The following is a 12,507-nucleotide window of genomic DNA, read 5'->3' on the forward strand; positions in this document are numbered from 1 at the left end:
AACTTAACAAATTTTCCCAATTTCAGTTTTCAAAGTATTGAAATGAGGATTACAAATTAATTAAACAATTACAAGAGAAGTATTTTCAGTTTGAAGATTTTTAAAATGTGTAAAATAATATTGTGAAGTATGTAAGTAAGCATGCATCTTACGGTTGCCTTACCCGTTGCCAGTAAAGTCTGATCCCTAGAGAAAGCACAGCAAGCGACAAACCTGGAGTGCCCCTCAAGTACTTTCAAACATTTCTTCGTTGTTATCTGTGGAAGAATCTGAGTATTACTACAAACTAAAAATGTAATACGATACTAACAAGTAAATGAATATTTTATCAGAAATTTCGAAATAGTTTTGCCAGACATTAAATTCAACAATAATTTATCAGATAAATTTTTCTCTTCATCCTTTTGCTGGATAAATTTTTCTACTTTCAAACATACTGTGCCAAATATTAAGGTAAATCTTTTAAATACATAATGAGGTATAATTGTAGCCTACTATATAGATCGAATACATAGAGGAGTCTGAACTAATATTTTGATTTTGATGACTATTTATTAATCTCACTTTTCTTAGGACCGTAAAAACCACCTTGGTTTAAACGGAGGTTGATCAGCTCTTCTGACCCAGCTCTTTCAAACCCAGAAAGTAACCCACTGGAATAAAAGCGACCATATCTTCATGTAAACGTTGAACGTAGATGGTACATATGCCCCTTGTAATTTCATGCTTTGGAGTCATTTCAAATCAATAAAATTAAAGTATTATTTCAAGTACATTACAATTCATTTCATACATTACATATGAATTGGGCTACATGTGCTATTTTATCCTTCACGGCAGAAAGTATGTCATCCAAAGTACGTACACAGATATGCGCCACGAACACGCTCATTTCACTTGTCATCAACTGATGTTATGCTTAAGTACCTTACTGTTTCTGTACAAATACAGATATAATAAGCATATCATCAGGCATCAATTCGATTTAATTCGAAATTCTTTATTGGTTCTTCAAATCAAAATATATACAAAAAAAAAACGTTCAGCAAGAATATAAGAAAGTAATCACCTGCAATGAAAATTGTGTGCGCAGGTAAGAGTTGCTAATACAATTCAATACTAGTCATTAAGAACTTACAAAAGATGAAATAAGAAATTATATAATGTAATAATAAAAGAAGATGATGAATAAGTGAAATAAGGGTGAAAGAATAGAATAGAATAACTGCCTTTATTTTTGACCTAGGAGGGCGAATTTAGAGCGAAGTCGGCACTCTCTTATACTTAACGCTTAATAGAGAAATGGTGGAAGAAAGAAAGAAAAGAGAAGAAAAGTGAAATGCGCGTGTTCATGGTGTGTGAGTCTGTACGCACCTTTACGTTCAACAATAGTTGTTTTGTTGTTTTCCAGGACGAAACACTTTCAATTCTGTTGAAATAACGACGTTTGCTTCAAATTTTAATAATAGCTTTGTCAGCTCTTAAAATTAGATATTTTTATCTACTATAAACAGCCGTAGAAAGACAATAAAGAATACAGAACAACAGCAAATTATGAAAACGTTTTCTAGTTCGAGTAGAAGTTTGTTTTTAAAAATAATCTGAAATCTTCCCTTGTGAGAAGAAGGTAATATTATCCTAATTATAGATGTAAGGCTGTGCAAAGGCTAAAAATAAACTCTCTACTGGTGATATTTTTCAAAGTTTTTCGATTTGTATATCATCAATCTATCAAAATGGAAAAGTTTCTTCGGGAAAACATTTTTTTCCAATCATTACTTTTCGAGATATGAGCGCCTAAAGTTTAAATTTTTGTGACAGAACAATTCGAATTCGGTAAGAGGTAAATCCATGAGATTTAGGGGGTAAATAATTATTATTCATGGTGTTGTTGATTTGATAAAACAAAAATTTTATAAAAATATAAATATTTGAGAAAGTTATTCAATTTACTAAAAATGACCAAACCTAACTCAACTAAAAGTTATTTTTAGTAAATTGAATAACTTTCTCAAAAATTGTTATTTTTAGAAAATGTTTGTTTTATTAAATCAACAGTACCAAGGAGAATTTATCCTCTAAATCTCATGGATTTACCAAATTTGAAATGTTCTGTCCCAAAATTTAAACTTTAGGCGCTCATATCTCAAAAAGTAATGATCGGAAAAAAATGTTTTCCTGAAGAAACTTTTCCATTTTGATTTATTTATTTATTCATTCATTGTCACATTACATCAAATTTTTTGAGTTTCACTCATATGACTGGTGACATGCCAGTATTACTAAACCTATATATTATTATATGAATATTATACAGTATATTGTCAAGTGAAAATAAAAAACCATGATTACACATAGAATGCCTTGATGAATACAAAATAATTGCTTATAATGTTTATATATCTATTCTACTTAATTAAAATTGTGAAATGGAGTACAAGGTTTTTTCAATTAGAAATTTTCTGACTGCTTTTTTAAAAGTGTTTACCGAATTTATGTCTCTAATGGCTGCTGGTAGTTTATTGTAAAATCTCATTCTGGAGTACCTAAAAGGGAGTTTTTCCATGAATGTGCGCCTATGAATTGAGTAGGCAATCAGGTTTCTATGAGGCGTATTGTACTCATGGTTATTTGTGCACAAGTGAAATTGGTGAATATTTAGTTTAACAAAAACTAGCAATTGATATATGTAGATAGAAGGCAATGTAAGAATGTCCAGGTCTTTAAAATACGTTTTACAAGAGTCTCTTGCTCGTAATCCACAAATCACTCTTAATATCTTCTTCTGGATAATAAAGATTTTGTGGCTATCTACTGAATTCCCCCAAAAAATAGCTTGATGATATACAAATCGAAAAACTGAAAAATATAACCAGTAGAAAGTTTATGTTTAGCCTTTGCACAGCCTTAATGGTAGTTGCGAATAGATGTTACTCACGTCCCACAGCCTGGCTGTCTTATCAAGTGAAGATGACGCAGCAAAACTGCCTGTGCCATCGAAGCAAACACCGGTCACTGCTGATGAATGACCCGCGAACTGAGCTATGCATTCGAAACTTCCACTCCTATCGAGTTGTTCGTTTTCCATATAATACACATTCCATAACTTCACCAAATGATCTGTTCCACAACTTAGCACCTTGAAAACTCTGCTTCGATTTTTACCAGCAGCTGAAAACAAAAGAGAATCCTGTTCAAAACACTTGATACGCTATTCAAGACCCATTTTCAATATCCACAATTATTATTTATTATATTTTTTTCAATTATTGACCTTAATTCAATAAGGGCGGAGAAATGCCATTTCAACAGGAGTAATATACTTGTTTGTTTGTTAAATACCTTGTTTAGGGCTATTCGTATTTACATAAAAATTAGAAAGTAACTAAAAGTGTTTGTTTTTGTTGCTGATTAACTCATGAACCCAAGCGAATTACGAGATAAATAGGACTAGGAGATAATCTATCAGATGTACAGGGTGGGGCAGAGCTGATTGACGAGTTTGAAAGAATTATAAGTAATGTTCATCTTTGAGAAAATTTCTTTAATGGGTTCAATTCAGTTTGAAATATAGTTTTTATTGTTAATTTTTGAGAATTATATCAGTTTATTGGCGGCCATCAGCAGCAATACACTGATGTAGCGTATTTTTTAAATTATAAAACGCATTTTGGCACACTGCGATTGAGCCTGGATCTCTTCTCTGATTCGCATTTTTAGTTCTTCCAAGGTGTGTGGGTGATCTTTGAAAACTTTATTATTGAGGCAACCCCATAGAAAAAATCGCATATGCTTAAATCGGGTGGCCGGCACGGCCACCTCAAGTCCACCCTTAGTGAGATAAGCCGCCCTGGGAACATTTGTCTCAACATATTCATTGAAATGCGCCCTGTTTGGGCTGTAGCTTCATCCTGCTAAACCCATATTTCTCCAAGTCATGTTCCTAAGCAAGTTCTTCTAATTTGGGGCGCAGAAAACGTTTGTAACATTGTCACATAACGCTGGGAGGTGACATTGACGGTGATGTTGCAATTCCCTAAGAACTATGGCCAGAACGCGTTTTAAAACTAAAAAAATACGCTACATAAGTGTATTGCTGCTGATGGCCGCCATTTAACTGATAACATTTTTCAAAAATTAACAATAAAAACTATATTTCAAACTGAATTGAACCCATTAAAGAAATTTTCTCCAAGTTGAACGGTTCATTACTTATAACCCTTTTAAACTCGTCAATCGGCTCTGCCCCACTCTGTATTAACAGATACATGGCTCTTAGATGGAAATTATTAGCCTACTTCAACAGAAATATGGACTATAAATAATTTACTAACCTTTTACCGAAACGTTAGACGCTAAACCAAGAGGTATTTCGGAGTTTTCATATAGTCGCATTAATTCTAAAGGTGGGGTTTCGTTTGTGCGTAAATGCCGTTGTCGACCACGACAGGGTGAGGTTCTCAGATTGGGTAAATTTCAATTTTGTCTAAATAACCTAAAAGATTATATTCAATTATGTTTAAATGGGGGAGGTTAAGTTTATACTTTTAAATGTAAACATATTGTGCCGGTTGCACAACAGCCGGTTAAACTTTAACCGTGATTAATTCCACGAGTTTATTTGCGAATGGCATATTTCAGTTCGTTCCACTGTATTATGGTATCCTACACTGGGGTGGAAGTAGTCATGTTTCTGGTGTTGTTTTTCTCCAGAAAAAAGCTGTGAGGATAATATTGGGGGCCACTTTCAGGGAACATTTTTAACCGTTATTTGTTTCTTTTGGTATATTAAAAGTTCACAACCAATATATTTATGCTGTTTCCCAGTATATACACAAAAATATGACTAAAATGAGCACAAGAGATATGATTCATTCATATAACACCCGCCAAAGACAACAACTTGATACCCAACGTACACGATTAACTAAAGTACAGAAGTCCCATCACGTCTTGGGAACAAAGGTTTACAATAGGTTGCCAGAGTCAATAAGAAATTATCCAGCAAATCACTATTTGATCTTCTGCATGCAAACCCCTTCTATTCTTTGGAGGAGTTTTTCACACATCCTTTATAATAAATCAAGTGTTAAGTGTTATGAATATTTTACTGACGTTGCTGATGACTGTATGGCCCGATAGCAGAATTAAATCTATCTATTTATCTATCATAGATCTCAGATGAATCTTGGATCACTATAGTAAAGCTTACTCACATGATTGTTGATAGGTGGGTGCAAAATCAATACCCAGTACTCCAAGGTCATGAGCATCATTGATAACAGACAGGCAGCCACTGAATGAAGTACTACTCCATAACTTCAACTGGCCACCGACATCCCCTGTCAGAAGACACGCAGAGTCTGGCGAGAAACAGATTGACTGAACTGTTTCCTCATGTCCAACAACAGATCTGAAAATAGAAGTCACTATGACAAACCAAATCAGGCGAAAATTGTGAAAATAGTGAATAGTAACAGTGAATTAAAAAACATAGTAAAAAAACATCAGTTGAAAAATAACTATAAAGAAACTGTCGGAAATGAATATTGTTCTATAATTTGAAAACACAAATTACTCTAACAAAAAGCTCATACAAAGTATAAGCCCATTTCACAGTTTGAATTAATTTTCATTCTGGAACGGTTCTACAACATCGACAGTGACTCAGTTGATTTTGTATAATTAGAATAAATTATTACTTTGAAAAAAATAAATAGGTTAAATAGCATTGTGATTCACCTTACAAGAGATCGGCTCAACAGATCCCAGAGACAAATTGTTCCATCATCACCAGCTGTGGCAAGAAAATTGTTCTTCGAAAAGCAACAAGTCCGCACTCCATTCCCACCAGAATGAACAAATGTTGTTATACTCTCACCAGTCTGCAATGCAATATCATTCTTTTAACAGTCTCAAACATTTTCAGTACATGCATTTTTTAATAGCATTGCAATAATTTTGGCAGTCGCTGCTATTCCCCTTGCGCCATCACAATAAATAAAATGGGAATAGAATAGTTTTGGGCCATCTGTTGTTCTTTCCCGATCATATTTTGTATGATTTGTTATTAAATCCACAAATTAATAAATACATAGTATATGGGCTTGTTTTTCAACCAAAAATTATGGATTACTCCGCATAATATTATTCCCTAACGTTCTCAAACGAAAATCGATAAAAGTGTTAATTGAGCTAATATATTCACCGAAAATTCTTTAATTCCGTCTGAAGCTATGCCCACAATAATATGTATTTGAAGCTGAACGCACAGACAAAGCTTGTATCTGTGCTGAAAGCCAAAGTGCATTGAAAAATTGAAAAGTTGTTTTTATAAATTTCTCGAGTGTAATATATCGTGAAATTCTGATCTTAGAGCAGATCTGGTCTTAATAACATTAATTAGAGATTAAGATTTTATATACGGCTTTTTATTGAAACAAAATGTTAATCTATTTTGTTCTATAAATATATTATTTTTGCTATTGATTTAATTGGCCTTTCATATCCAAACACGAAGCTGCTCAGCCCCTTGCATGGATAATGTCATATACAGCTACCTATACATTACGTGTAGTGTATTTACATATTTATTTATTTTTATAAATTGATAAAAAAAATAAAAACTTGTAGTACCTACCCTTTATTATTGAAAACTTTGAAATATTATAACGACTAGTTTCGACCATAGGTAATTTTCAAGTTAAACCTATGTTCGGAACTAGCCGTTAAAATATTTTCAAGTTTTTAATAATAAAGGGTGTACTACAAGTTTTTATATTGTTTTTTATTAATTTGTACAAAAGTAGCCCATATAAGTGATGTGTTTTTATTTATTTATCCACGATACAATGACACTGATGTAATAATATTGGTAGATAAAATAATAAGGTAGTCCTTGGGCTATTTTTCTTCCAAATTTAGATGGTGACACAGTCCAAGATAAGGTTAGTCTTTCATGTGTACAATTTCTATACAATTTTAGTCCAAGATAAAATATATTGACATAACAAAATTACATATATTCACATAATATGTGACTACGTACAGTAGGCTACATGGCTTTCTATTTCATTTGAAATATAAATAAAGGAAGAATAAATATGCCTCATTCGATTGATAGCCTGGCCTGCCTTCTCTATCATAAGAGCTGCAGTAGCTGAACGCAATTATACCGCTTGTTTCACATATTAAATTTCGTATATTTATGTTGGTAACAATTTATACCTTAGAATTCTCACACATTAATGTAGCTACAAAATTCCTAATCTAACATCACATTATCGTTTAATTTTGTTATTGCTATATTTGGAAATTTCTATCGAATTAATTTTCAAGCTATTGTTAATTTTGAATATTGTTATTATATTATCGTAGCAGGATTTTTTGTAATGTTCGTGTTTTGATCATATGTTATGTTAATCAAGAATGTATTATGTATCTGATTAGGATAGCAACTCCTATTCGTATGAGCTCAAGAACAAATAATAAAACTATTTGATTTGATTTTGTTCAGTACACTAGATGAAGTACAATAGCACACTTCTATTAAGGCTATGCAAAGGCTGAAAATAAACTTTATACTGGTGATATTTTTCAAAGTTTTTCGATATGTAAACTATCAAGCTATCAAAATGAATACGTTTTCTTAAGAAAACATTTTTTTCTGATCATTACTTTTTGAGATATGTGCGCCTAAAGTTTAAATTTTTGGGACAGGACATTTCGAATTCGGTGAAAGATAAATCTATGAGATTTTAAGGATAGATTCTTCATGGTATTGTTGATCAAGTAAATCGAAAATTTTATGAAAATATCAATTTTTGAGAAAGTTATTCAATTTACCGAAAATGACTCAACTAAAAGTTATTTTTAGTCATTTTTAGTAAATTGAATAACTTTCTCAAAAATTGACGATATTTTCATAAAATTTTTGTTTTATTAGATCAACAATACCATGAAGAATCTATCCTTGAAATCTCATGGATTTATCTTTCACCGAACTTTAAATGTTCTGTCCCAAAAAATTCAACTTTAGGCGCTCATATCTCAAAAAGTAATGAACAGAAAAAAATGTTTTCCTGAGAAAACTTATTCATTTTGATTGCTTGATAGCTTACATATCGAAAAACTTTGAAAAATATCACCAGTAGAAAGTTCATTTTTAGCCTTTGCACAGCCTTAAGCCATGCATCCTCTATATAGCAGTTAGTATAATAATAGGCTAAAAATTAGGTGCCTGTAATCATTAAGAATAATGACTGAACAGTTCGTAAAAGCTGCACGAGTAACTAGATAGGTTCTTGAAAAACAAGACAACCGAACAATATCTGAATAAAATACATGAATTATTAATAACATTATTTGATGCATTTTGTTTCTTTCTAAAGATCTGAAGAAATAATTTGCCAGAAAAACATAATACAGCCATTTGATTATATTTGAGACCTTCGAATGCTCTGAAGAGATAATACGTCAGAAAAACATAGAGCAATCTGAATAAAACACATGAATTTATTATTAATACCATTATTGGATGCCTTTTGTTTCTTTCTAAAGCTCTGAAGATAAACATAATGCAGCCATTTGATTATATTTTGAGACTTTTGAATGCTCTTAAGAGATAATAAACCGGAAAAACATTTGGAAATGAATTTTTGTTCATAAAGAGAAACCTAACCTTGACATTCCAGACGATAGCAGTACCATCAATGGAAGCAGATGCAAGGAGGGATCCTTCGGGAGAAAATCGCACACTTGTCACTGAATATTTGTGTCCTGTTAATGGAGAGTAGGTGGTATCGACAAAGCCTAGACCAGGTTTCCATTCCCATACACAGACGCTTTTGTCACTGAAAAATAACAATAGAAAATAATTATTGTTTACATCCTTATTCCTTACATAATATAAAACAACTTTCTTAAAACTATTACCAGCCAGTGTATCTTCAATACAAAGTCATTTCTTATGCAGTTTAAACAAAAATTTAGAATCCCTACACGTACCGGGTTATTTTTTAAATACAGTAATTCTAATTTGATTAAAAATAGGAGTAAAGTCGAAGTAGAGATGGCACTTTACATAGATGTTTTAGTACAAAATTGAGAACTGACATTGTCAGTTGACAACCACTTTTGATAATAATATAAATTTATTTACAATTCAAATGACACTAATGTAATAACATTGGCAGATGAAATAATAAGGTAGTCCTCGTGCTATTTTTCTTCCAAATTGATAGGTGACAGAGTCCAAGATAAGATATACTGTTGACATTGATTGAAACTATGGAATTGTTGAAGAGTTTGTGAAATTTCGATGGAATTTGATATGTTCGACAAGTGAATTTACAACGCAAGAGGCACGTTGCACTTTGGTTGGTTTATGATAAGATTTTCTGAGGGTGATGCACACATGAGCTCTATGCTTGTGCGTGGGTAATGAGGCGGATGATAATGGGAGATAAGTGGAACTTCAGTGTTAGTTGGGTTCCCAACTACCATAAAATTCATTTTTCCTACAGTTACGTTGAAAAGTGGCCATTGCTGCACTGATTACAGAACGCAAAGAATCACTTTTCCGCTCTAGTGCGGGAAAAATTTTTCTGCACTCCAGATTTGCAACATGACAACGCAAAATACTTAGTAGGTTATATGGAGCAACAGTGCAGCAAAATCAAAATGAAGTTGGTAACAGTGACTGCTGTGGCTGCTATAGTGAGCAGAGGTGCAACCAAGCACAACGCGCTAATTATTACTATTAGATATTATAACCAAGGACAACGAGGACTTTAGGATTTTAGGATTAAGGTAGTTATCAATGATAAAATTACACAGAAAAACATTTGATGGATTTCAGGCAATTTTACCCATAATTACCCACTTTTCATATTCAATGGTAACTGTAGGAAAAACTTAATGTGAAATACGTGCGCAAAGTTCCTCTGCTGCACTCAACAAACCATTCCGCCCTCGCCTACGGCTCGGGCGTAAACGTTTCTTTCGGTGCAGCAAACTGTCACTTTGCGCACTAGTTGCACAAATAACTATTTTAATGATACCGTACTGTACCATAATGCAGGTCCCTGAGGTATGAGGCTGGTGCTGAGCTCCTATAGAGCTCTTTTTAAAGCTGCTTTGGAGTTCGTTCCTCACCCCATCTCAGGATCCCCTAGCCACGGGTGATGGTTCTTAATTACGGTTAGAGGAGTATAGCTGTAATACCAGTGTTTAAAGCATACCGCGTTTGATGCATACGGTATGTGTAATGGGCCCAAGAATGTTCATGTTGGAAAATAAATGTATTAAAATGTTTTTAATGAAGAGCTGTCTTACAGTCATCTCCTCAAAGAGAATGTTAGTTGAGAAACGAGGATTTTTTCAGAGCTACTTTGAGAATGGCTTTCTGGACAATAAAGAGTGGCTGAAGTACCGTCTTGCAAGCACCACCCCAAGCAACTATACCAAACTCCAAAAGGGACTGGACATATGAAAAGTATGCCATTCTAATCTCTCTCTTATCCCCAGTACATCGCTCATCATTCTAAATGGAGGAAAAAACTACCTAACCTAACCTAACCTAACCATAGCACACGTGATGACTGTTTGACTCCGTCCCTGAAGTAGCCTGGCATATGGGTGTACAGCTGGGTGAAGGCTCCAGACTATGGGGGAGGTTCATGGTTCTACCGAGTCACCTGGACTCTGGGAAAATACCACTAGTATTTTACCTAGCCTGTAGACGAGTTAAGAGGATACGTCCAGGCCCCGATCAGGCCCACGTACCTCCGGAACTGCGCAGTGCCCCGACCGGGGGTGGCCGGTCAATTGGGATGGTTACACTGCAAAGAAGGCTAAATTTCTCTGTGATACTCGCCTACCGAATGGCAATGCCAATAGGTAGTAGCTCGTGTGTCACATCTCACGGCATATGCATACAATCTGCACCTTCATACAGCAGGTGCCCACTTGGAGGTATGACGTTAACGCAGTGGTCGCCAAACAGTCGATCGCGAGCTACCGGTAGCTCGTGGGGTAGTTTTTGGTAGCTCACAGAAACGCTCGTGCAAAAGAATGTCGTCCGGCTTGAATATAAACACTTTCCCAGTCTGAAGAAAATCAATGACAAGAAAAATCCTCCACAGCACCGCAGCAATAACCAAGAATACGTTACAATTTTTTCAGACTTGAGACAACAATTTGATCAACGATTTCAAGATTTTAAAACCATATCAAATATGGTAAAATTCATCAACTCTCTTTTGTAGAGATCTACGCAGAAGATTTTGCAGGTTGTGTTGTAAAACATTTTGGTGGAGATCAGGCTTCAGTTGAAATGGAATTTGTGGATTTTCAGAATGATCTGTCTCTCAGATCACTTTCAACAACTGGAAATATTTGGCCTCAAGTCCCCAAAGAAAAATATCCAAATATTATTCAAGTTGCATTGAGATTGAAAGCTATGTTCAGCTCTATACCTACTTGTGTAAAGCATCTTTTTTAAGTATGGAATTCATAAAAAAATTATATAGGAACAGACTGACTAATGAACATTTGGACAACTGCATCAGAATGGCGGCTACAACGTACACTCCAAACATCAAGAAAATACTTGATGACCAAAAAGGGTTCCACTGCTCTCATTGAAATGTAAATTTCAACATTTGTTTTACTTTTTGCTATGAGATGAGTAGATTTCAACACCAGAAATGTATCTTTATAGGCAATAAAAGTGTGAAAATTTCATTTTGAGTACCGTACTTTCTTCAGTCTAATTGACCGAACGTAGTGAGGTCTATGTTTCAACTAGATTTGCTTTTGTCTTTCTGTATGTAACGCGATTACGGCCAAACACGTTGATAGAATTCGATGAGATTTGGCAGGAATATTCCTTTTTCAACTGCGCGTCGATGTACACACAAGGTTTTTTTGAAATTTTACATTTTAAGGATAATATGAAAAGAAAAGGAATTCCTCTATACTCTGATATCACTATATATATCATCTACTTTGAAGATAGGATCAATCATACTATATAATTATTCATAATTAATCAGCTGACAAGTGAAATAATTGCATGCATTACACAGATGTCTGGCCGTGTCTATTTCTATAAGGTAGGGTTTCAATATTTGTTATGATGCGTGCCCATCAGTATCAATATTCTCACATTTGAAAAACAAATTTAATAGGTGATTGAAAATAAAATAGAAAATGATTAAATTAACTGAATAATGCTGAAGAAATTAGAAATTATAATATTCTTGATTGAAAAAAATTAATTTCAAAATAGTTGAGAAATATTTTTATCAGATGGAAAGATTATCACGAACCTGGATGAATCATCATATGGGGATACAAATTGAAACGTGAACTGAGTTTTTGATCTTGGAGAAAACAAATAACAGTTTTAAGAGTGAATTATGATTCAACTGTGAATTTGATTCAACTGAATCAACTAGACACGTGACATCATATACTTGTGGATGAGAAAACTGCGTGAAGTCT

At 33.7% G+C, this 12,507-nt stretch overlaps 1 protein-coding gene across 1 annotated transcript in view; it reads right to left on the reverse strand.

Annotated features, from left to right (window-relative positions):
- LOC111052835 (WD repeat, SAM and U-box domain-containing protein 1) overlaps nucleotides 1–12,507 on the reverse strand; it is a 54,547-nt gene that overhangs the window by 33,915 nt on the left and 8,125 nt on the right. The window contains exons 2-6 of the mRNA XM_039442122.1: nucleotides 8,681–8,852; nucleotides 5,743–5,885; nucleotides 5,217–5,413; nucleotides 2,939–3,171; nucleotides 164–257 (exon numbers count right to left, since the gene is read on the reverse strand). Of these exons, the coding sequence (XP_039298056.1) occupies nucleotides 164–257; nucleotides 2,939–3,171; nucleotides 5,217–5,413; nucleotides 5,743–5,885; nucleotides 8,681–8,852 (839 nt within the window). The remainder of the gene's footprint in view (nucleotides 1–163; nucleotides 258–2,938; nucleotides 3,172–5,216; nucleotides 5,414–5,742; nucleotides 5,886–8,680; nucleotides 8,853–12,507) is intronic.

Source organism: Nilaparvata lugens, chromosome X, assembly GCF_014356525.2.
Source record: "Nilaparvata lugens isolate BPH chromosome X, ASM1435652v1, whole genome shotgun sequence".
NCBI classification, from domain to species: Eukaryota; Metazoa; Arthropoda; class Insecta; order Hemiptera; family Delphacidae; genus Nilaparvata; species Nilaparvata lugens.